Consider the following 26,334-nt stretch of genomic DNA (forward strand, 5'->3'; position numbering starts at 1 on the left):
CTCTGCAGGCCCAATGTCCAAACGGATTTCACTGCTTGACACTCACTGACCTCCCTGCCCTGCTTACATACCATTCTCCTTCCACCTCTCAGGTCCTGCCAGCCTTCAGGGTCACATTGCCACCTGCTCACATGGCCTCTCTTATGCTCATCTGAATGGAAGCAGTGACAGCTTTAAATGGCGCCAGTTCCTTGGGAATCTGACTAACGGAGCATCCTGGTTCACATAGGCCAGTGGGAGCAGCAGGACCCAGGGGCCTGGGGGAATGGGTAAACATGCAGGGCTGTGTCAGGCAGGAAACCAGGAGGGGCGGCTAACCTCGGTGGACTAACGGGAGATGGCAGGCCACCACAACACGCCCTCCTGGATAATGTGTGGGACACAGTGGCCTTGGCTTTGGGGCAAAGCCACTGTGAGGGAGGGGCTGCCTTCATTTCTCATGCTTCCCTCAGCGATTTTTCAGGGCTTTGGGTTGAGCCGTAAAACTAAGAATGATCAGGTAAAAATAAAGTAAGTTACAGACATCAATGCCAACGTGCTTAAGGCTGAAGTGTACTGATGTCTACAACTTACTTTGGAGTGTATCAAAAAATAAAATAGAATACATGGATGGGGGCTAGAAAGGTTTGTGGTAAAGCTGACATAGTGAAACACCCATAGTAGAGACCGGGGGTGGGCATGTGGGGGTTCTCTGTGCAGGCAGAACCAACCCACAAGACAGCAGAAGGAATACTCTCGTCCCACAGTGGGAACTGGAGGCCTCACTGGAAGAGACGTGTTCACGACACTTCTCAGGAATCCTTTGGTAAGAAGACTATGCTTTGTGCCCAGTAACTCATGCTTGCAATCAGTGGGGGGAAACAGGAAACTCCTACCCTGCCAGGTGATGTCAGAAACCAAAACCAATGTTCAGTCTCAGATCAGAAAAACTGAGTTTTCTGGGATCAGTTGTCTCCTCCTTGACATCCCCTCAAAGATTAAAAACACCTCTGAACTCCTGATATTATCCCTCTGTGATTCAGAGATTCATCTGAGCAGTTGTTAAGCCTCATTTTCAGCTGTTTCCCTTCTGGGCGAGGTAGAAGTCTTCCATGAGTCGAGAGAGAAAGGGGAGCAAGTATGAGAAGATAGAAGTTTGCATTCCTCCAACCTTACCTTGCACAAACCTATGGATTAATTTTATATTCTGTCTCTGAGGTATTCACTAAAGAGGTCTGTATCTGTTATTTATTTTCCTCATCTGTCTTTCTTAGAGAATATTTCCTTTAAAGCTCCAATCAGGTGACAGGGCTGAAGAAGAAGGACAATTATGGTGCTCACCATCCCAGGCAGGAGCTTAACTCTGAGATGACAACCACATGCTACAATATGCACTTAATGAGCACCTACTATGTGCTAGGCAGTTTGCAAGCCATCATAGGAGAGGTAGAGTTGAATAAAATGTTCACGTTCTGGAAGGGTTGGTCAAGTGTAGCTTGGATTAACCCCCAGGAACGTTAATCATACGCTTGCTTTGAATGACATTCACCCAACCCGTTTCCCCCACGCACTTCCACAGCTTTGGGAAATCCTAATGCACTGTCATCTATAACCTTGGAGATGTGCAGTTTCTCCCTTCCAGGTGATTTATGATATAAAAATCTTCTCATGACCACAGGTAAATCATCTCTTCTCTCTGAGCTTTGTCTCCTCCAAAGGACATTTTAAAGACTAATTCCTGGGCTTTGCCAGCTTTTATTAATCAGACATACACAACTGCTAATAGGAACTTCCTGTCAGCACAACATGGCCCATGTTGGTGGATCATAAGGGGGAAAATAAAAGGGATTATTGATAGCAAAAAAAAAAAAAAAAAAAAGGAAGACAGTGATTTTACTAGACACTCTCATTTTACAGCTGATGGAACTCTGGCACAAGGAGGTGAACAGTGACAGTTCAAGGTCGGTGTGGAGCTGGGTTTCCTGATTCCCAGCCTAAGCTGGGAGTTTTGTACCATGCAACAATGCCTCCTGGGATAAGCAGTGGGACATGAAGGACTGAGATGGGTACAGCATAGGAGGCTGAGCAGCACCCACTTGCCTCTACTGTTTGGAACGTCACTGAGACCCTAAGCAAGGAGGCAGAGCTATGTTTGGCCTCTGTGTGAACATTATGCAGGACTCCACACTCGCCCTGTAGGGCTTTCCAGTGCTTGGCTTGTATATGAGAAGTGAGAGAAATGGAACATGAGATTCACACACCAATGAGTTTTTAGAGAAGGACATCAAGTGTCACAATCCCAGCCAACTAAGAGGTATCAAAGACCCGTCATCTTGCTGCTCACAGAAGAAGTTCCTGCTCTCTTACAAAGCTGTGCTAGATCAGAAATCATCAGAACACACTGCATCTGCAAAGCACACGTCTTCCCAACTATGGAGGAGCTGCAGGAACCAGTTATAGCAACTTAATAACAAGAGCTGCTCTGTAGCCCTTGTGTTGCTCAGAGCTCTTTCACACACATCTGCCTATTTGATGCTTTCCACAGCCATTTGAGGTGGGCAGAGTAGGGTTTACTAACATGGAAGCCCAGAGAGGTTACGTGACCTGCCCAATGACACAAAATTAGTGAGACAGGACCTGATTCCATGTCTGGTCTAACCTCTTCATTTCATAGATGAGCAAATAGACTCAAAGGGGTGGAAAAGTGGCAAATGTTTCAACTGGAGGTTCTCAGTCCTGGTCCAGTTCTCCACCAGCTGTGGCCTTGGGTGAGCCATATCCTCTCTCTGGCACTCAGGTACTCATCAACAAAAGAAGAAGTTGGACCTACATACTGGCTCTTAAACTTATTAAAATAGCAAATAAATGAGCTTTATGGAGTTCTTTGCCAAATACCTTCATGAGTATAATTTTACTCTATGTGTAAGAAACAAATTTAGTGTCAGAATATAAAACCATGGAAATTATGAAATATGAAATCACCACCACTGACATATGACTTTGTGAATAAAATTGAGCTGTTGAATTAAGCATGAATAAGGGTATCTCCCTTAATATTAATTGGCTACTTGAACATTCAATATATCATGTTCAAGACTAGCAGATAAAGAAAAGTAAATGCTGAGGGTTAATATTTTTATGACAGTGACAGAAAACAGATAATTATGAAATATTTTAAATCACAGCCTTTTAAATCTGTAACATTTTAAATCCATTTTAAGGAAGATAAAAAATTCTCCCAGATGCTAGAAATGAGAAGTCAAAACTGAAGTTGAGGAGGAGGAGGAACAGACCTAGCAACCCATAGGGACATCTGAGCAAATAGAAGTCTGAGAGGCTGAGGTTTCAGTCCTGCCCAATGGTAGAGTTAAGATTGCATGCTGTGGGTATGACCAAAAGCTAATTAGGCTTACTGAAAAGAGCTGGGAGTTAGAAAGGATTGTCCCATAGTGAGCCAGAAGTTAGAAACTCTACCCCTCAGCTCACCATGAAAGCGCCAGATATGGGTATGATTACACACTGCTCTTGCAATATGGGCATCCAAGTTCAAAATGTAACTTAAAAATTACCATCCTACAATTCCATACCCAGCTAAACTACCACTCAAGTGAAATAAATGTGTTTCCAGTAATACACAGACTAAGAGAGCTTAGTTACTCCAGGCCCTTGCTCAAAGAACTACTAAAGGATTAACTCCAACAAGAAGAAAATGTAATCGTGTAGAAAGGAATGAAAACAATGGGGAGCAAAGAAATCAGTAAAGCATGTTGTGAAATACAAGTATCAACTCGTAAGAAGTAATAAGGCAGTATCAAAAAGTAAATATCACAGGGATGATGAGAGCATGGGATTTGGAGCAGAATTTGTGTGCTAGAGTATTTTTTCTTATTCAGAAGGAGGAAAAAGATAGTTGACAGCCACACTGACTGAGTCAGCACCACAAATCCTATCTCTGCACTGCACTCAGGGATAGACCCTTTCCTCCCAACCCAGTGGTGCTGCATGTACAGCTATCACAGCCTCCCACAGCACTTCACAGATGGACTTTAGTTGCAGTCCTTTCTTCCAAAGACAACTGTGGCCATGGTTCTGGTCCTGACTCTTCAGTGGGCATTCTTAGAACTCTGCTGTTTCATTCTTAGGAAGGAAACCCACAAGGGCTGTCAGCGTGCCTTCAGGGCACCAGGAGTGACTGCTCCATTTCCAGCACCTGGCACAATTGGAGCTCCAGTTTCTACACACCCTCCTGCTTCTTGGGACTTTTTTCCTATAAAGCACTACTGTCCAATAGAATGTTCTATGAAGATAGACATGTTCTATATATGTGCTCTCTGCTATGGTGGCCACTAGCCACAGATGGGCATTGAGCATGGGAAATTTGACTAATGAAACAGAGGAACTGAGTTGTAAATTTTATTTAATTTCAATTTAAATAGACAGATGTGGTTTATGGGTACTGTATGGGACAATGTAGTTCTAGAAAGTAGAAATTGCTGAAGGGATCCATTCCATTCCCTTTGCAGGAAGCTCTGAGGTGATCCTCTCTCTCTCTCTCCTTGCTGGAGTGGGAGCGAGGGCAGGTGGGTGGCCCCAACACCCAGGAATTCCTTCTTGCCTAGACTACTTGGCCCCAGAACTTCTGCTTCCCCTGACCACAAGCCCTAACTGGTTTGTCTGACAGGCCTCAGCCTGCCTTCAGTGCTCTCTTAGACCAGCGCTCCTCAAATTTTCATGTGTATAAAAACCACCAGGGGTGTTGCTAAAATGCAGATTCTGATTGAGCAGGCTGATTGAGCAGGCTTGAGAATCACTATATGATGGGGCCTGAGGGAGTCAGCATGTTTGACAAGCTCCCAAATAAGGCTGGTGCTAGGCCTGGAGACACTTTGAGTAGTAATAAGGTTTTAGAGACAGAAGCTCCTCTGAAAAGGCTACAAACTGTATGATTCCAACTATGTGACAATCTGGAAAAGTCAACACTATGGAGGCAGGGAAAAGATCAGTTCAGGGGAAGGAAGGGCTGAACAGGCAGAGCACAGGGGACTTCTAGGGCAGGAAAACTACTCTGTGTGATACTGCAATGGTGGGTGCGTGTCATTACACATTCACTGGAGCTACAACATTGCACATTTGGAGGTACAACACCAAGAGAGAACTCCAATGTCAACCATGGATTTAACTAATAATAATATATCAATATTGGCCCCTTGATTGTAGCAAATGTACCACCCAAATGCAAGATGTTCCTAATACGGGAAATGGGCGTTGGGAGGAGGTGTGGGGTGTATATGGGAGCTTTCTCTACTTTCTGCTCCATTCTTCTGTAAACTTAAAACAGCTAAAATTAATAAAAATCTATTAATCTAAAAAAACTATACTTAATCTGCAAAATTTAATGTGCAATTTTGGGGAGGGAGGTTAAAGATCCTCCCCCACTTAAAAACTCCTGTCTGAGAAAACAGAAAATGTCCTACTCATCCTCCCCACCCAACCTCCACCCCACTCCCACAGTGCCCAGGAAATATCTAGCAAGAATGGATACTTGGTAAATTTCTCCTGATTAATTTAAAAAGCAAAGCCTGGCATCATGCCTGGCATAGAGTAGGTACTCAACAAATATTTGGTGGATGAATAAACATGAGGTGGGAATTCTAACAAAACAGCCCGAGGATACCTGAAGACAGGCACTCAGTTGTTCCTCTTTTGTGCTGGCACAGCTCAGCTCATGACTCTCCAAGGTTCTCACCATCCCCTGCCATGGCAACATCTCTCCTCTATGAGACAGCAAAATTCTCAAGGGTGAAAACACCATCATTTCATCCCTGTACTCTCACTGCTTGGCTGGGCCTTGCACACAGTACGTGCACCTTGAATGTTTGCTGACATCTCTTTGAAGTGACTCCACTGTCTCCTTCCTGTGTTGATCCTCTTGAACTTCTGGAGGTAGCCAGACAAACTCACACGATGGTACTAGCTCCAGCCACAACTGTCCATAGGCTGTAACATCACAGCTGCCAGACCCCCATGACATTGCAAAGCCTTCTCCATCCTCAGTCAGATTCTTCCTTGCCATACTCCTCAAAACTCAAGGTTATTTGATAGCAGCCTCCTTTTCCTCCTAACTGGTTGTATTCTCCAAATTCATTCTATTCGCTTGCCCTTTCTAAACAGCTAATATGTGCTTTTTCACCTAACGTTACCAAATCTGCCTGGAGGAAGCAGATGTGTAAAGGATAAGGCTTTCTCCTCTAGAGGCTTACGAGAGATGAAACTGAGGCTCAGAGAGGGTGAGCCTCCTGCCTAATGTCACACAGTGGAGAATGAAGAGCAGGCATTCACATGCTGCTCTGAAAACTCATACTCTTCATTGATGAGCTTTGCTGAGCCTCTCTCTTATCTGAGTAATCTTCTGAAGTTACAGCTGTCTTCATGCCCGTCATCTCTTGCTCAAAAACATTCAACAGCTCTCTCCAGACCAATAAATGAAATCTGAACTCTTTGGTTTGGCAGTCAAGGTTCTTAATGAAGGGGCAGTCTACTGACTTCATCTTATTTCTTATGATTCCCTATCACAAAGTCTATCCTGTAGCTACACTGAACTACAGACCATTTCCTGCATATATGCAGACTTTCCACCTCTGATCTTTGCTTCTTTCTGAAAAGACTTTTCTTCCTAATCCTGCAGAGATCAAATCAAAGACTGTTTCAGCAGGGCACGGTAGCTCACACCTGTAATCCCAGCACTTTGGGAGGCTGAGACGGGCAGATCACTTGAGGTCAGGAGTTTGAGACAAGCCTGGCCAACATGGTGAAACCCTGTCTGTACTAAAAATACAAAAATTAGCCAGATGTGGTGGCGCACAGCTGTAATCCCAGTTGCTCAGGAGGCTGAGGCAGGAGAATCACTTGAACCCGGGAGACAGAGGTTGCAGTGAGCTGAGATCACGCCACTGTACTCCAGCCTGGGTGACAGAGTGAGACTCCATCTCAAAAAAGAAAAAAAAGAAAAGACTGTGTGTGTCATAAAGTCTTTTCCAGGACATGTGACTGAAAATAATGTTGTTCTTCTCTGATTGTCTATGTTCCTTTATCTGGCATCACTATATGACATCCACCACCCATCCATCCATCTATCCATCCATCCATCCATCCATCCATCCATCCATCCATCCATCCATCCATTCATCATCCATCCATGCATCTATCTATCCATCTGCCCATTCATTATCCATTTATCATTCATCTATCCATCTGTCCATCTATCATCCATCTACACATTCATGAGTCCATCTATCATCTATCTGTGCATCCTTCCTTCCTTCCATCCATCCATCCGTCCATCCGTCTGTCCGCCCATCCATCCATCCATCTGTCCATACATTCATCCAGTGCTGACTGGGAGCCTCTCATACACCAGGCTCTGTGTCAGGTGCTGAGAAGTTCACAGCGGATAAGACAAATTCTTTGCTCACATGGAAGTCACTTTCTTAATGGGGATACTAACAATGAACACATAAACAAATAAGCATGAGATTACTTCAGACAGCCATCAGCCCTGTGAATAAAATAAAACAAGGGCTTTGTTATGTCATAGGGTCTAGGGAGGGAATTTTTTTTTTTTTTTTTTTTGAGATGGAGTCTCACTCTTGTTGCCCAGGCTGGAATGCAGTGGCATGATCTTGGCTCACTGCAACCTCCACCTCCCTGGTTTAAGCAATTCTCTGGTTTCATCCTCCCCCGTAGCTAGGACTACAGGCACATGCCATCATGCCTGGCTAATTTTTGTATTTTTAGCAGAGATGGGGCTTCACCATATTGGTCAGGCTGGTCCCGAATTCCTGACCTCAGTGATCCATCTGCCTTGGCCTCCCAAAGTGCTGGAATTACAGGCGTGAGCCACCACGTCCAGCCTAGTGAGGGATGTTTGAGCTCATCTGGTCAGAGGTGACCTGACTTTGGAGCTGAGATCTGCAGGATGACAGGGAGCCAGCCACAGGAATATCTGAGGGGACAGTGATCCAGGCAGAAGTCAGAGCCCTGCAATAGAATCGATCCTGGAATGCCCAAGGCTGTATGGGACAGGGACCAGGCCACAGAGGGCTCCTTGACCATGGCCACGGGGAGCAGTCTTGATTTGAATCCTGAAGCAAGAGGATGCAGCCATGGAGTGGTGAGCAAGGGAGTCGATCTCTGCCTCTGGTCACACCAGAGTAACAGGGATCAGCCCAGCCCTCCTGCCATAGCAACTATTAAAGCAGACAAAATATAGGAAACCACTATTTTCAGGTAGTAGACAACGTGCAGGGCTAGACTGCAATCCTGAGAGATGGGAACCCCTGAGAGGGTTTGCCCAGCCTGCTGCTTGGTCACAACTTCCTGACCACCATGCAGAGAGCTGAGTCTGAGCATAGCATGCAGTCTCCCTGGGCAGAGGAGGCAGTGCCAGAGTGAGGACAGTGGGAATAGCTGGAATCCACAGTGGGAGTGCTGGAAAGGGAGCTGTGCACAGAGGGGACCCAGAAGCCCATGTGGAGGCTCTCCATGAGGCTGGGCTGAGGGCTGGCTAGGTGGGACCGCTCAAGGCTCACCAGAGAGCATTGCTACAGAGATGAGTGGAATAGAGACCCTGGAGTCTGGATGCTGACGGCAGGGGGAGGGAGGCAAGGGGATGGGGGCTCCCACCCTGCCACAATGGAGAGATCTGGTCAACCCCAAGTTTTCATGCTTGGCACCCAGCTGAGACACAGAAAGACCTCACCATAGGAGCAAGAACCATGTCCTAGGGCAGGGTATCTCAACCTCAGCACTACAGACATCTGGGACCTGATTTTTTTTTTGTCATGGGGGCTGTCCTGTGCATTGTAAGATGTTTAGCAGCACCCCGGGCTCTACTCACTACATGCTGGTAACATCCCCCAATTGTAACCATCAAAAAATGTTTCTAGACATTACCAAATGTCTCCTGGGAGGTAAAGCTTCCTCAGTTGAGACCCATGCTCTAGAGTCAGAATGACTTTACACCCATCCTAATTAAGTCTAAAGCCAAACCCTGATGAGATTTATAGGGGAGGCAGAGCTTGGAATCCTATCAAGTCCTATTGAGTTAGAGGGGCTTGGGAACAGTCCAGATTTCTACAGACCTGCACTAAGAAAACAAAGTTGAGCCTACACAAGGTTAAGGTGGTCATCTAGTAATCAAACTACATAGTATAAAAGATTTTAAAGAAGCTACTATAAATATATAATATAAATGCATTCAAATAATTAAAGGAAAATACATTCAAAGAACAATGTCAGAAGGTTGTACGATCCAGGATCCCTTTTAACAAGCTTGCTTGGTCTGCCATGTGAGAAAGGAAGCAGCGGTGATCAAGAGGAGATAGAAGCCCACCTTGGAGGTGATTTGATTCTATTCTATTCACTCAGAGGAGTCCGACTTGTGCCTCAGTTGTTCAGGCTGCACTTAACTTAGTATGCTCAACCTTGGTAGATACCCTCAAAGTGGGGGACTGACAAACTAAAGCAGGTAAGTGAAGAAAGAATAATCAAATTATAGAATTAATGAATGTCTCAACATTGGGAACCAGGTGAGTGGAACGTTGTCCCAAAGTAGAGGTGACAGGCCTCCCTCTCAGAGGGGCCAACCGGAGGCTGACCAGGTTACCACAGAGAAGACTCCTGCACTGAATGGAGATTAAAGCTGCCCAAGGCTAAGATTCTAGGATTCTTGCAAAGTTGTCACATAGGTTTGGGATGCTCAGAGACTCCAGAGCCAGATTGCCAGCCCAGGACTGGGCAGGGATAGAGAGAGGTCAGGAAAATCAGACACAACACAGTTTCAGCACTGTATCCCTCACACAGCCAAGTCAGACTCACCTGGGTTCAGCTGCTGGCTGTGCAAGCTTCAGCCCCTCAGAGCCTCAGTCCCCGCATTGTTAAAACGTTTAAGACATAGGCTTTAAAATTCTCATGACTTATAAGATGATGTATAAAGACCTCAGGTCCTATCTTATGGGTCATGAGAATTTTTACCTATATATAACATTTAGCTCCTATGTCTAAAATATAATAATTTTCAACTATTTGCTGATTGGATAAATTAAAAGACAAGTTTCTAAAGCACAGTACCTGGCATAAAGTCAGCAATCAATCAATGATAACTAGCATCAGTAGTTTTATGAGTACCCAAGCAGCGTTTCAACCTCCAGGACTGTGGATCATAAGACACTGCTGAAACAGCCAGGAATGAAACAAGAAAAGAATAAATATCCACTACCTTTAAGCGTGCATGATGTTAGATCAGTGATGCGTCTCTAATTACGGAGGAATTTACCCTCTGACTAGGAGTACACCTGTCAGGTCAGTTCCAACCCCAGCACCGCCTGGCACCACTGTTGTCATTGTCTTAATCATGTGTCTGTGTCAAGAGACTGTCATTTCCTTGAAGATAAGAGTCATGTGTGATGATCTGATTTTACATTTCAGTGCTTGGTATTAGGAACAATGAACCTAACTCAGAAACAAATACATTGAAAGGAAACCTTGGGGGATTTTCAGTCTCAAGTAGTGGCCCCCACCTCAGTGAGGCTTGCAATATTTTCAAAACCATATATAATGTCTCTATGTTGATGTCAATATGGACATTTTGGTTTGAAAGTCCAACAGCCAGAAGGCCCAATTTTCTTTGGGTCCCTGGTTAGAATCAGAGTACACTGCCACCAGGTGGCAGCAATTCCATGGTAACATCTGTGAGGTTCAGCAGGTAGGGTCTTGAACTGGGGTCTTGTTTTCCCTGATTCTCTTTTTGTGGGGTGGGGAGGCAGGGAAGATTTGGTGTTCTGAGGTGCTCTCATAGTGTGGGCATCTTTCATCCCAGCTCCAGCGTTTGGACACCTTAGCCTCAGGCTCCAGTTCCCTGCACAGAGGAGGTGGATCTGGGGAACTGGTGCACCAGTACCCAGAGAAAGCAGACCCCACCATTTGGATCTGTGACAGGCCTTTCTGTTCTTGCCCTGAAAACACACACTTGAAACACAATGAAGAGTGAGAGGAGCGGGAATCTGGGGCAGGAACAACGTGATTTCTTGCAAGATCCCCTCAGCTCCCCAAAGACTGAAAAGACAGAAAGTAAAAATTTGAGGGGAAAAATAGAGTGGAAGTACTTCACACTTCAGAGAGAACATGGGGCTGACAGTGAAGACAAACAAATGTTTAGAAAGTTATAATAGACCACGGAATGCAAATTGCTGAGGGACAAAAGCAGCAAGATGCTATGTTGTTTCAAGTTCTTGACGAGAAACTTAATTTAGTGGATCCACAATAAAGGTCCTTGGTTCCAAGTTCAAAGCGCCCCCCCACCTCCCCCTACTGCCCCCTTGGGCTGTGGGGCCCTGACTCGTCCTGCCCAGAGCTAGCAAGGTGGAGGCAAAAATGAGGACCGCCGCTGGTGTTCCAGAGCTCTTCTGGCTCCCAGGCCCTAGGCTGGGTGCCAGAAGGGAAAAGTGGAGGTGCTCTGGGCCTCATGTGTACACTTGCCCCACTGCCTCCCTGTGCGGCCGATATTCTTACCCACAATGCACAGGTGAGAACCTGGAGCCCAGAGAGGTCAAGGGGCAGGCTGTTGGTCACCATCCGGCCAGTGGCAGCAGAGTTACTCCCATTTCCTCGCCTCCACACCAGATCCCACTACACCAAGAATACCTCTTTCTGAAGAGCACACCCACAACTGCAACCATAACGCAAAATAACACTGGTTGTACTAGAAATTGTTCTTCCTTCTGTCTTTCCTTCCTTACTTTGTTCATTTGTTTGGTCCTTCCTTCGACTCATTCAAAAAATATCTCCTGAGCACTTCCTGTGTTGCAGGGACTGTTCCAGGTCTGGAGATTGAACAGGGCAGGTAACAGATAAATTCTCCACCTGCATGGGGCATATATCCTAGTGGGTGGAGAACGGTGATGCAAAATGAATGGTATCTGCGATGGTGATGAGTGCAAGCTGGGAGGACAGATGAGATGCACCAGGAGCACGGGGGGTGGTGGCGCGATTTTAAATAAGGTGGTTGGGACCTTCATTGTGACTGCACTGGTCGGGTGTGCACCCTGTTAGACTTTCAAACAATTTTCACAGTTCTCTCTCTTGATCAGTGAAGAACGTGTTCTCCCCACTTCTGCATAAAAAGCAGGAAAGTAAAATGGCTCCCAAGGCTCCAAAGAAGGAGTAGAAATGACTTGCTGTGCCGTCTCAGCCCTCAGGTTTCCCAGCTGAGCTCTTTTCACCCTTTCTGGCTTTACTGGCCGGGAGGGAGGACGAATGGGGCCACCATGAAGGCAGCCATAGCCACCCAGCTCAACACTTTATCAGCCTTCATGCAGAATCCCTGCTGCCCACATGTGGAGGGGCAGGAGAACCCTCCCAGGGAACGTCCTTGTATAAGGCTGGAAGCTGGAGTCCAGGGCTTTGCACCAGTCAGACGCCCTGTTTCCCCTTTAGAAATGTAAATGACACAGCAAATAGGCATGTCTGAGCCCCTTGTAATCCTGAGGGAAGGGGAGCTGGGGATCAGTCTGGAATTAATGGAGATCCTGGATCATGGAGGGGCCACAGGGCTAAACTGGGGCTCCTCATCGCTCTGGTGGGGATGTGGGCAGAAGAGTATCCTCTGGGAAGGTGCCAGGGGACTCTCCTCTCCCTGCTGACCTGCACATGCCCACCTGTCCTGGCCCAGGCCCAGGCTTCATGAACCCCACACATGTTTGCAGAGAAGTAAACTCTGCTGATAAAATGCCATCCCCACGGTTATTACTGGAGCATGATGGCAGGCTGGCCCTTCACGGAACCACAAGAGACAAGGCAATTTTGGGGTTCTAATGCAAGGTGCACCAGCTAACAGCCCTCCTGACTTTCCCAGTGGACCTTTCCAGGAAGTTCCTAGAAAGGCAAGAGAGGGAAAGTGATGGTATAAATGCAGCTACTCTATTTTATTTACTTATTTATTTTTGAGATGGAGTCTCGCTCTGTCCCTCAGGCTGGAGTGTAGTGGCGTTATCTTGGCTCCCTGCAACCTCCACCTCCCAGGTTCAAGCAATCCTCCTGCCTCAGCCTCCAGAGTAGCTGGGATTACAGGTGTGTGCCACCACACCTGGCTAATTTTTATATTTTTAGTAGAGATGGAGTTTCACCATGTTGGCCAGGCTGGTCTCAAACTCCTGACTTCAAGTGATCCGCCTGCCTCAGCCTCCCAAAGTGCTGGGATTACAGGGGTGAGCCACTGTGTCCAGCCTAAATGCAGTCACTTTAAGCCCACTTTAATGTATAAAAGGCACAAGTCGTTCACAGGCTCTGGTACTCAGATGATTACCAACAACAATTTGCTACTCCTTCTCAACAGACTGTAAGAATGGAGGAGAACTTCTGGTCTCATCCAACCCCACTTCCTTCTTCTAGGGAGGGAACCCCAGAAGAGGTGAGACTCCACCCTTTCCCATCAGACTGCGTGCTCCCTGGGGACAAGGAGGCTCTTACTCATTCTACATGCTGAGTAGCTGGCACAGGCAGGGCTGCAATAACTACCAGTGGAACAAATTAAGGAAGGGTTGCTGGGCTCTGGTGATAGATGAATGGGACACATGTTTGTTGTAATCCCTGCCATCCTGGAGTCCACAGACTAGGAAGGACTCCCCACCAAGTGCTCATTTCACCCCCTCCTGGCCCTCAGTCCACCTGAGCTCACCCTCATCCTCCAAGGGACTAGATGGAGCAGCCCTGGGGACCAACGGGGCTCAGAGGCTGGAGACCTGAATGCGTCCTGGAGCTCAGCCTGAGGCCCAGCCCTCTGACTCCCCACAGGCTTCTCTTCCTCCCCTAATCACCTCTCCTTCCTATTTCCTATTTCTCCACTTGTGGGAGAGATTTTACTGGCTATAGAGTCACCCATTTAAATTTCTCATAGCTGCAAGAGGCCTGAATACTGCAACTGCTGGATTATCCCAAAGACACAAAGGTGCCCATGCTCCCAGACTAGCCCAACAGCCAGGCCTAGGGACACTATCTGGGAACTTTTCTTCGTGGTGCAATTTGAAGTGCAGGATCATTTCTAGAAGTACAGGAAACTAAGGATCATTTTCAGAAAACAAACAAACAATCTGGACTTGCTAAGAGGACAACACTACAAAGAGACACAAGATGGAAACTTTCACTGACTTCCTGACAAAATACTTCCAGTCGACCCCTCTTCCTAATCTACTCTTCCTAACTTTGGGAGCTGTGCCTCAGTTGTCTGTAGGGTGACCATGTGGCTATGGAAGTCCTAAGACTAGCTTAGGATGTTTCTCTACCCCCACAGCACTGTGCCTCAGATGTTGGCCAGCCACCTTCCACCTGCACTACATTTGTCATGTCCATGTTTGTCTTAATATTTTTTGAACATTTGCCTTTAAATTAGCCTCACTTTTAATCATATATATGACATATATGTGTAAGTATGTATGTACAGGTTGAGTATGTCTAATCTGAAAATCTGAAATGCTCCAATGAGCTCCAATGCTCATTGAAGCATTTCCTTTGAGAGCCATGTTGGCACACAGAAAGTTTCAAACTTTGGAGTGTTTAGGGATACTCAACCTGTATATATATGTATGTATGTATATATGTGTGTGTATGAGATCATACATATCATATATATAGTCTCATTCTAGCAATAATAGCAATAAAGCCATGATTTTGATATGGTTTATGTCCCGGTTTTATTCCTAATGCCTATTAACATACATACATAATTCAAAAGAAAAAATATTCCTCCGTGACCGGGCCATCAAACTTGACCTTCAAGGCCATTGGCTGGTGCAGGCAGGTGCAACCTGTGATTGAGGGAGGAGGGGACATGGCCCCCTAGAGGCTAGGAGCCTTACTCAAGGTCATATCACCACTGGCAGAGAGCAGGAATGGAAACCAGTACTTCTTGCTTCTTCATGGGCTGGGTATTCACAAATGGGGACAGCTGGAATTAGGCCACACTGGGCTTCTTCCTGCAGCATACCCCAGCTGCCAAAACACACCAACATATATGGGGTTTTGTTTTCCTTTCCCTCTTGGGGTCGCTATCCTTATTTATGCCACAGAAAATCAGCAGTTGCTTTCTGGGGACATAGTTGCTTTTGGGACACACACAAACACACATACACGCTTCCTAGCCATCACTAACAGAGAATCAAAAAATATTACAGCTCATGGATTTGGTGATCTGGAGGTTATTAGACTTTTTGTTAAAGAGAACCTTCTCGTGAAAAATGAAAATAGCCCTTACTCCTATCATTCAACAAACATTTAAGGAACACCTACTGTGTACCAGGCATTGAGCTCATCAGGGACTGAGGATACAATGGTAGGAAAGGCAGATACAGACCTTGCTCCCAAGCTGCCTTCTCAGCCAGTGGCCACCCTGTGGAAAATTGTCAATGCCTACAATAATCTCTGACACAGAGTAGGCACTCAGAAAATACCTGTTCAACAAGTAAATGGACATTGAACAAATAAAGATCACACACAATTATATACACACATAAATATCTTACTGTAAATATATAGGATATGTAGGTGCTTTGGAAAATAAGTATGGGGTGCTGGGGGTAGTGCATGGTGGGCAGTCAGAAAAGACTTGCCTGAGAAAGTGATGTTTAAACTGAGTCCTAAAGGATGAGTGGGCCGGGCACGGTGGATCATGCCTGTAATCCCAGCACTTTGGGAGGCCAAGGTGGGTGGATCACGAGGTCAGGAGTTTGAGACCAGCCTCGCCAACATGGCAAAACCCCATCTCTACTAAAAAAAAAAAATACAAAAATTAGCCGGGTGTGGTGGCGCACTCCTGCAATCCCAGCTACTCGGGAGGCTGAGGCAGGAGAATTGCTTGAACCTGGGAGGAGGAGGTTGCAGTGAGCTGAGATCGCACCACTGCACTCCAGCCTGGATGACAGAACAAGACCCCGTCTCAAAAAAAAAAAAAAAAAAAGGATGAGTGGATGAGTGGATGGTTGGTCAGTCAAGTTGGGGAAGGAGTGTCTGGGGAAGAAAGAAGGAGTGTTTCCAGCAGAGAAACAGCATGTGTGAAGGCCCTGGGGTAGAAAGGCCACATCTATTGGATGCCCAGAGAGGAGGTCAATACCTGGAATGAGCTGAAAGAGGGGGAGAGTGGTAGGGGATGCAGCCAGGAGGCAGCTCACAGAGGACAGTGGGGACTCCACCATTTGGATCTTATTCCAAAGACCACAGGGAATCCCAGGAGGATTTAAGCAAAAGAGGTGCCCATCGGATTTACATTTCAAAAAGATCCCTCTGTTGCTGGGTGGGGAGTGGCCTAGATGGTCAAGCAGCTGTTTCTGGATGACCAGTTAGGGGGCTACTACAGTTTTCAAGTGGGAGATGGTGGTGGCCTGGACTAGGCTGGTGGCAGCAGGGGTGGAGAGCAACAAGGATGGAGTCAGGGGTCAGGTGGAGTGGGGCCCATCAGCCCCTGCTCACACGCCCCTGAGGGTACCCCAGTGCACTGTCAGCAAACTTTTTCTAGAAAGAGCCAAGTGGTAAACACTTGAGATTTTGCAGGCCTGTAGGAAAGAGTCAACAGAGCAGGCCCAATGTTGCTCCAAAGTCCGGCCCATTTGTAGTGTTGGCTCTTGCCTGGTGTCTGGGAATTGGGCTTTTAGGATGCTCCCTGTGGTACAAATTGACACAGTTGTTTTTGTATGCCTGGAACACTGAATCCCATAAAGTCTGCCTGCCTAGACCATTTGTATAGCAATGTGATTTCTGGTGAACACCTGTGTTTCTTCTGAGAGTCTGGAAGTCAGAGGGTTGTGGCTGATCATGGAGGCAGGGAGTACCTGTGCAGTCAATAAAACACCCTCACTAAAAACCTGGACTCTGCATCGTAGGAAGGCTTCTCTGGGCAGAAACCCTGCACACATGCTGCTGCATTTCCTTGCTGGAGGAAGGAACACAGTCTGCATACCCACTCCAGGCAGGAGGGAGGGAAAGTGAGAAGCCTGTGCATGGATTCCTCCACATTCTGCCTGGTGAGTGTCTTTGTCTTGCTGATGATGGAAACAAACCACATCCATGAGTATAACTGCTTCTGTGTCCTGTGAATCCTAAATTACCAAATATGTAGGTAATCTTGGGACCACCCCCCGACACAGGGGTCCACAGGGTTTCTGTCTCAACTACTCAACTCTGCCTTTGAGTGCTAGAACAGCCATGGATAACAATATGTAAACAAATAACAGGCTGTGTTCCAATAAAACATTATTTATAAAAATGGGCAGAGGGCTGGATGTGGCCTGAAGGCCATAGTTTGCCAGCCTATGCTCATGGAAAAGTGGGGGCTCTCCAAATCCACTTTGAAAACGCTTTCATGTCACCAGTGAAGAAACTGAGGCCCAGAACGAGGGAAGGGCGAAGGAGCTTGTCCACAGGCACTCAGGTTCCATGGCAGAACCAGGAGAACCCAAGTCCCAACTCTCAGACCAATGTGCTCTCCGCTACTTAATACTGGCTGGTGGCCAGGGTCTAAAAGGAAGCAGATGGTAGAAAACAGCCTGGCCTGCCTCACCTCTGTGTTCATTCTCATTCGTTTCTCTCTCTTCCTCTCTCTCTCTCTGTGGGAGGTGGGGGGGGGGGGGGCTCTGAAGTTGTAGGTGCCACCTGGATTTTCCCAAACTTTTTTGATTATAAGAATCACCTCTGAGGGTTCTTAATAATATGGATGCCCAGGTGCCATCACAGACCCACTGCAACTGGATCTCCAGGAGTAGGGCCTAGAATCAGCATTTTTAACCAGTTCCAAGGTATTCGGATGATCAGCCAGATTTGGAAACTCTGGGTGACACTCAGTGGCTCTTGAATGACTACCAGGAAGAAAGAAGCCCATAAGCAGAGGAGAGAAGGGGAAATCTGTCTTGGATCAAGGCAGAATGCATGGACCTCATAAAAACACACCGACCAGTGGTTTGTAGAATATGTTCTCCAAAACTGCTCCTTCAACTGAGCCTTTGCCATCAGAGATCAGGAACTGGCAAAGCCAACAGGTGAAGCTAATTTCCTTCTTCCCAGGGATTCTGCCTGCAATTCAGAATGCCATGCAGGTGCCTAGTGGTATCCTCAGCCTCAAGGCCCTGCAAGGCATGGCAAACTGAGACAAAAATGAGCTAACTTCCCACTCTGCCCACTGTGATGAGGGGCCTCTGAGCTGCACTAACCATCCCTCAACAAACGCTTCCCCCACAAGCTCCCCTAACAGGAGGTGGCTGGAAGCCACAGATCGCAGACTTGAAACTTCTTGCAAGCCTCATTTCCTATTTGGAAACTGTACTGATTCCATGTGTTCTGTGTTTTAACAGAAAAATGAGTGCCTGCTCGCCTGCTCAAATGTCTTTGATTAAGTTACTTCACATACTAGAATGACCTAGAGGCCTTTAAAAGATACTTACACCTGCAACCCACACCCAGAGAGTTCATTTTAATTGGTCTGGGTTGTGCTCTGGGAATTAGGGTTTTCAAAAACTCCCCAAGAGCTTCTGACATGTAGTTGAGGTTGAGAACCACCAGGCATTGTGAGATGTTCTGTTTTTATCTGTTTAATGTAGTCCAAGGCACACCACCATGTACCCACTTAGAGAACCTTATGCACAGTTACTACTCACCATTCAGAACAACCAATGCCTTACCAAAGACAACTGATAGCTTAGCCAGTTTCTCCAACTCTTTTTTTACTACGAGCTACTCCCACAAAGAAAATCAATCACAAACAAAGACCCAGTTTCTCTCACCGAGATGCACTACTGCAGAGATCTGTGATTTGGGGTAGAAATTTTTTTAAAATTTTTAATTAACTTCTAACTGAAATTTAGTATTTGTTTCAATTTTAGATGCAGGCAACGAACTGCAGTCCTGTTAGCAATAGAAGATATTTTCATATCATGGTGGAGCTATCTTGAAATGTCACTTATGCTCATTGCTGCTTTAAAATCACAGTAGTCATCAGACTCGCTGCTGGATCTGGCTATGTAATGTCCTTGTTTTAAAATGTGCATCTATTACCATGTCAGAAATTTGCCTTTTTAAAATGTTTTGGTAACGGTATTTCAAGATATTTGATTTCCTATGTATTTAATTTATGCATTTAAAATTATTCTGGGAAAGAGTCCACAGGCTTTCCACTGTTCAACCAGCTGTTGAATCTCAGTGGCCGGTGGCAGGGGCTCTGCAGAAGGCTTCTCAGTGGTGGTGGGTGATGCTGCACATTGAGCAAGCGACTCTTACCTGTGGGTCAGAGAGCCGGGAGAGGTCAGGGTACAAGTAGAACTTGATGCCCTCTGAGGCCCCGGGCAACGTGACGCCTCGTATCAGGAGGATCAGCAGCATGATGTAGGGGAATGTCGCGGTCACGTATACAACCTGTGCACAAGAGGAGAGGAGAGAATCAAGAAGGGGGTGAGAGCAATGGAGTTACTTCACTCAGCACAACATCCTCTGGGTGCATCTGTGTTGTCGCATGTTGCACCAGGACCCTCTCTCCCAAGGCTGACAAGCATTCCCCCGCATGTATAGACCACATTTGCTTGATCCATTCATCTGTACAAGCCAGTCACAGAAGGACAAATACTGCATGACTTCACTCACGTGAGGTACCTAAAAGAGTCAAATTCATAGAATGAAAGAGTGGGATGGCAGTTGTGGGGAACTGGGAGGGGGGAAATGGCGCATCACTAATCAAGAGGTATAAAGTTTCAGTAGTGAGATGCATCAGCTCTAGAGACCTGTTGGACAGCATTGCACCTACAGTCAACAACAATGCATTGGATACTTACAAATACGTTAAGAGGGCAGATCTCATGTTTAGTGTTCTACCACAATAAATAAAATTAAAAAGGAAAAGGAAGCAGGGGTGATAGGAGGGGGCCACAGAGGGGGTAAAGGAAAGAAGGGCTTCCTGGTGCAGCAACAAGAACTAACCCCTAACATGGCCTGTCCTCCTGCCTCATACCTCACCAAACGCTAGGTCTTTCAGTGTTATCTACTGAGTGCCTGTGATGTGCTTGAGAGTGGTGCTTGTTGAATTTTTTTGACCACAACACAGAAAGAAATATATATCACAATCCAGCACATATAGAGCTGAAAAGGAAGTTTCACAAAATAACACATGTGTGATACGTGCTAATATTTTCTATTATATTCTTTTTTAAAATAAGCTGGTCATGATCTTCTAAATCCACTTTAGAATTCACTGTTGAGTCAATACCCACATTTTTAAAGCCACAGTTCTTACTGAAAGTTAAGTATTCATAGTTAAAGAGAGACTAGGATAGCACAGGATAGTATAGGCTAGACTAACGTAGGATAGGATAGGATGGTATAGCATAGCATAGCATAGCATAGCATAGCATAGCATAGCATAGCATAGCATAGGATAGCACAGCATAGCATAACATAGGATAGTGTAGGATAGCATAGCATAGGATAGCATAGAGTAGCATAGGATAACATAGCATAGGATAGGGTAGCATAGCATAGCAGAGCAGAGCATACTATAGGATAGCATAGCATGGCATAGGATAGGATAGGATAGGATAGGATAGGATAGGATAGGATAGGATAGCGTGGCATAGGATAGGATAGGATAGCATAGGATAGGATAGGATAGGATAGGATAGGATAGGATAGGATAGGATAGCATGGCATAGGATAGGATAGCATAGGATAGGATAGGATAGGATAGGATAGGATAGGATAGGATAGGATAGGATAGGATGGGATGGGATGGGATGGGATGGGATGGGATGGGATGGGATGGGATGGCATGGCATGGCATGGCATAGGATAGGATAGCATAGGGTAGGGTAGGGTAGGGGAGGATAGGATAGCATAGGATAGGATAGGATAGAATAAAATAATGAAGATGAGAAGAGGGGAGGGAAAGGAAGAAAAGGGCAGAAAACTTTGGGGGTAGAAAAAACTCAGTGCCTGCCTGGAACCATTTGGGCTTGGTCCATTTGGAGGCAGGTGATTGGACCCAATGAACCCGAGAGATCCTTTTAGCTAGCGGATTCTGGATAAGAATCAAGACAGTGAAAGACACAAACCTCCTCTGAGCTTCCTCGCACAAGAGCAGCCTAGAAGGAGGCATCAAGGCCCGCAGGGACTGTAGGAGTTCCCGTCCCAGGGGCTGCTTGTGATGCTGGCCACACCCCTTAACTGAGGTCCCTGCAGGACTCAGTGTCCTGCCAGTTCTGACTTTTCTCTTTTGTCACATTCACTCCTCCAATCACTTGGTTCTGTCCTCTCAGTGGGGCCTGCCTCCTCCGTCTGTTCAGATCAGCAACTTGTCAACATTTGGGGTCCAGGGACACTTCTGAGAATCTGAAGACCTTCCCTCCAAATGTGCTCAGATGCAGATACGCATGCAAGCTTTGGTTCAGAGACTCCAATTTCCCAGATAAAGAATCTATGCCCTGAGACTTCCAGCTTTCTAAGTTAGCCTCTCGCTCCTGTTTAACCCAGGGTTTCTTTGACCAGTGCTTCAGTCCTCCACCCATTTGTTCATTCATGTATTCCTTTATTGACTCAGTTCATCCACCTACTCACTCACTCACTCAAACACTCTCAGGCACCAAGAACTGAGCTAGGTCCTGGAAGGTTAAAATAAGACCGAATCACAGGAGGGGAATTTCTGCTTCAAGCAACTTCCAGTTAGTAGTAAAGAAAGACTTACAGACAGGAGGTCATGCCTCATGTCATCAGGGGAGCAAAAAGAATGGAAGAGCACAGACAGAGTGAGTCCCTCACTGCAAGAGCAGTCCAGAAGGGCTTCTCCAAAGAAGTGTCAGCCCATAAAGGATGATAAGGAATTCATTACTTGGAAAATGGGGATGGAAGGAAGAAGGGAACAAGACATCCTCACTCCATGCCCAGCCCTTTACACATGATAATAACAATGGCTGCATTTACTTAGCACTTCCACACATGAAGCATTCAACAAGAATGAGTAGGCATGATTATCTTCTTTTTACACATGACAAAGGTCAGAGAAGTTACTCATAACTTGCCCAGGATTGCCCAGTGAATGAACGACAACCAGATATGGGGGTCATGGCAAGTCCTGCCTGACTCCAAGGTCACACATTCAACCACCAGGCTACCTATGTACGCAATCTGCAACCCTCACGACAGCCATGCAAACCCTGTGTTATTTTCCCATTTTAGAGATGAGATTTTCAGAAAAGTCAAGTCATTCCATTTGTAAATGACAAAGAAGAGATTTTAAACCCAGTCCTCAAAAATAGGAAATTAGAACCAGCAAAGGTTGGTGATAGTGGGTCCTGTGGACACATCCTGAAAGGCTGGATTATTTTATTCAGACAATGTCTCTATTCTGCAATGATGGCAACCTCCCCAGCCCACTCATGGCCCCTGCACCACCAATTTCTGCATCCCTGTTTCCAAATCAACCATCGGCTCAATTGACATGTCACATAACCAACACAATCTCTTGTTATCATATGCAATGTAATCCAGAAAAGGCGCAGATCAAATACATTATAAAAGAGCAGAAATCAATATTAATATTAATAAAAATAAGAGGCCAGTAATCAACAAGGCTTGATGGTTTCTGCAGAGAGCTAAAAGTGCTATAAAATCTCCAGTTTCACTTAGCAGCATCTAGGATAGATCTTCAGCATTTCATATACATTCTTGATTCATTTCCTTCAAAATTACCCCCCCCTCCCCCACCAAAGCCAATCAGCTTAAGTCTATAAAACATCAGGTTGAGGCTAATAACCCATTGCTTTCATTTAGTAATTTCCACTTTTGTCTCTGTTGTGTGGCAGAAGATTAATTATCCAGAATGTCCAGGAGCTGACCTGTTCCAGATACATAATATTTGGAACTCAGCTATCTTAATTCCCAATGCTCGCAAAATTTAAGGAAAAGAACATTACCATGTAAAACATAAGAACAACTCAAAAATCATAAAAATGTGTCCTTCACCTGTGGGACCACTTTGATGTGACTATGCTTGCTGGTTATGCTATGTCCAGTCTATATTGGGTAGACTGAGCCAGTGGGGTGTCATTAAGAGGGTCACTTATAACCTGGCCAAATGTACCCTCACTGTTCCCAGGCACCATGTACAGAAGACTGCTCCTCAATTACTACAGTGACATAGTTTATTAAGTGGCTGATGATAATTTTGAAGCAATTCCATTGTTTAGAGTTCTGAATCGATGCTCTGCTTCTACATTATATTTAGGAGAACTACATTCCCTCCACTGCTATTCACACCTTCATTTTACACTTCTTTTATAAAATCATAAACCAAGGGAAATGAAACCAAGGGAAATAAAATATTCAAATGAATTGCCCAAAGATCACAGGGCAGACAAAGAGATAGGCTGCCAAAATGAAACCACTGGCTGGCAGGCATTAGCTCAGAAAAAATCATTTGTAAGCTGAGGTTTGAGAGCCTTGAGTCAGGGTACAAAAGGTGGTTTAGAGGCATCGTTATGTAAGGCACACAAGCAGAGAGTGGTATGAAGGTTGAAATTCAATGCTGAGGATAGCCTGTGTCTATAGCTCTTTTAAAGCCGCTTTAAAAAGTGGCTCTGTAAAAGCTACTTCTAATCTGTTTCTACCCTTGGCCATGCCAGACACTTGGACATCATCTTTCACTTTTCCTGAGAACAGCTGTGCATTGTCAAAACCATACAGATTCTTGTCATCAAGAGACTGCACATAAGTGACACACATACTGCCACTCTTCCCTCTTGTGCCTTGCCAGACATCACTAATAGCTCACAGCATTCTTTGCAGCTAAGCTTGGATGCAGCCTCAGAACCCTCCGCACAGCACCCCAGGCAACCTGCCATAAACAGCTGGGATGAAACCCATCTATCTGCTACCCTTGGTCTAGTCCATGTTTCATTTATGCTTTCTCAGACTCTCCTGCAGGTCAACAGAATGGTAAGACCCAGGTCTAGTCCTTGAGGAAGGAATTTATGCACATGAGCATCTAGGAATGAAACTCCTGGGATCATGACACCACACAACGAGGGTCATACAAGAAAAGGAGGCTATGGAGACAGGTTGGGAAGGTGCTTCCAGAGTCTCTGGGAAGGGATCCAGCCTTCTCCTGTCTGTGAACATGGGCTGGAGCTTGGTCCTCAAAGATAAGCAGGAATGGGAGAAGTTGGGTCAGGCAGGGAAGATGTGGAACTAGCTAAGGACATAGAAATAGGCAGAGGGTATTGTCTGCCCCCTCGTATATCCAGGAACCTCCAGGTTGTCACTCAGGTGTGCTCAGAGTTAGGTTCACCTCTCTTCTCAGCTTCTCCCACATTCAATCAGTGATCAAGTCTTGCCAACTAGATCTCCAACTACCTTCTGAAGTTACACCCTCTTTTCACCCCCATTGCTGGTGCCATTCATCACCTTTCTTCTTGGTCACTGACAGCCTATACTGTCCATAATGCAGCTGCAGTTACAAAAATAATAATCCTGCATGTCTCTTCCCTGTTCCTGAGTCTAACCTCCTCAGCCTCGCATTCAAGGTTGTGGGATATGATGAAAGGGTTGGGCTTAGAGCTGGATAACGCTGGTTCAGTCCTGGCTCTGCCCGGGCTTGCCGTGTGACTTGGCTAGTCTCCACCCTTCCCCAGACTACCAGGTTCCCTGCTGTTGGGGAACGTGCCAGGCCTCTTAGGCCTCCTTGCCTTTTCTCAGTCTCTCTTTGTCCACAGAGTCCATCCCCAGCTCCTCGGCCACCCAAGACGTTCGTCCTGTGTGTGTCTGAGTCCCCACAGGCGGAGGATTCCTCCAAGTCAGGGCCCTGCCCTCCAGTTGAGAACTCATTGTCCTTTCTATCTTAAAGGTCTGGAAGCCGAGGCTCAGAGTGGTCCATTTAAAATGTCTGTCTGGCTACAGAAGCCACCCTCTTAGCCTCATAAACCACACTGTCTGCCCAGATGTAGCTGAGAGGATGAATCGCCCTGTCCTCCCTGAGCCCCATCCCACACTCATCACCCCTGTCATTCCCGCATCCTCCCAGCACCTAAAGCTGCTCTCCATCAGCAATTTTCCTGCCTTGTAAGTTTAAGATTTTTACAATATAAGGGTTTGGTCTTTTATTTTCCCTGCTGTATCCACAGCACCCAGAACAGTGTATATAGCACATAAGGTGTGCTCAATACATATTTGTTGGACAGAGGAACAAAGAAGCAGGCTGAGATCTGGAACTCTGAGGTTACAATGCAGGTCATTAGGAACACTGCTTTGTGCTGTATCCATATGTGATGCTGGGTCCACATAAAACGGAATTCAGAAAATTGAATCGGATTTTCAGAGGCATATTTATAAACAAGGACATCACAAAGGATTTGGCTTTAAAAGACAGACCAGGTCATATACAGAGGGCAGGACAGCTCAGGTGCAAGGTGCTTCCTGGCAAAGTGTCCCTTTCAAGATGTCTGAGGCCCTAGAATTTGTCTGGAAGAGGCAAGAGGCCACAGCAGGGTTCAGGCATTATGCTGAATTATGCAGCATTTGGTGATGGGCCTAATAAGGTCTCTGACAAGGTACCATCAAGCCTGGCTGTTCCTGGCCACTGCCAGTAGTGGCCCAGACCCAGAAGGGTGGGCGTGGAGAAAGGAAGGTCTAATCTGTCAGAACCCTCAGTCCATGAAAGGAGGCATCACTGCCCAAAACACACCCCTTGGTTAAGAAAGAGTTTTCACTATTGTTTAATTCCCTTTTCACAGGTCAAGGCTTTCTGAATACAAAGGTTAGCACAATTGGTGGTAATTATACTGTATCCTGTTTTAATTGACGCTAATTGCTCATTTACATCCCAATACTGGGATTGTGGGGTGGTTTTCCCTCTACATCCAGGACACGGCCATTTATTTCAGAGCAAGGAGATTGTCTGATCATTTGGAATGCCACAAACGTTGTAGAAGGGCCACCCCATCCTAAGTTTTCCAGGATAATGGAGTCAATTGGAAAGTCAAGTCTTGTTCAAAAGGCATCCAAAAAAGCAGGGCAGCGTGGGGCAAGAACCTAGGACCACAAAATCAGAAGATCCAATGTGCTGGGCAGCTGGGGCCAGTTCCACACCCTCTCTGGGCTGGCATTTACCATCTACAAAGAGGCAAGGATAGACTAATCCAAACTTCAATCATTCATAGCATCTTCCCAGTATTTTTTTTTTTTTGCCATATACACATATCACCTTTGTATTATTAACTTAATATTTTCTATATATTAGTACACTCTTTTATGTTAAACAAATATACGTAATGAGAAAACTGTGAA

General features: G+C 45.9%; 1 protein-coding gene across 2 annotated transcripts in view; it reads right to left on the reverse strand.

Annotated features, from left to right (window-relative positions):
* Nucleotides 1–26,334, reverse strand: part of SLC6A11 (solute carrier family 6 member 11) — a 127,916-nt gene that overhangs the window by 46,369 nt on the left and 55,213 nt on the right. For both annotated transcript variants that reach the window (XM_054481328.2, XM_054481329.2), the window contains exon 6: nt 19,291–19,425. In XM_054481328.2, coding sequence (XP_054337303.1) covers nt 19,291–19,425 — 135 coding nt within the window. The remainder of the gene's footprint in view (nt 1–19,290; nt 19,426–26,334) is intronic.

This window comes from Pongo pygmaeus, chromosome 2 (assembly GCF_028885625.2).
Source record: "Pongo pygmaeus isolate AG05252 chromosome 2, NHGRI_mPonPyg2-v2.0_pri, whole genome shotgun sequence".
NCBI classification, from domain to species: Eukaryota; Metazoa; Chordata; class Mammalia; order Primates; family Hominidae; genus Pongo; species Pongo pygmaeus.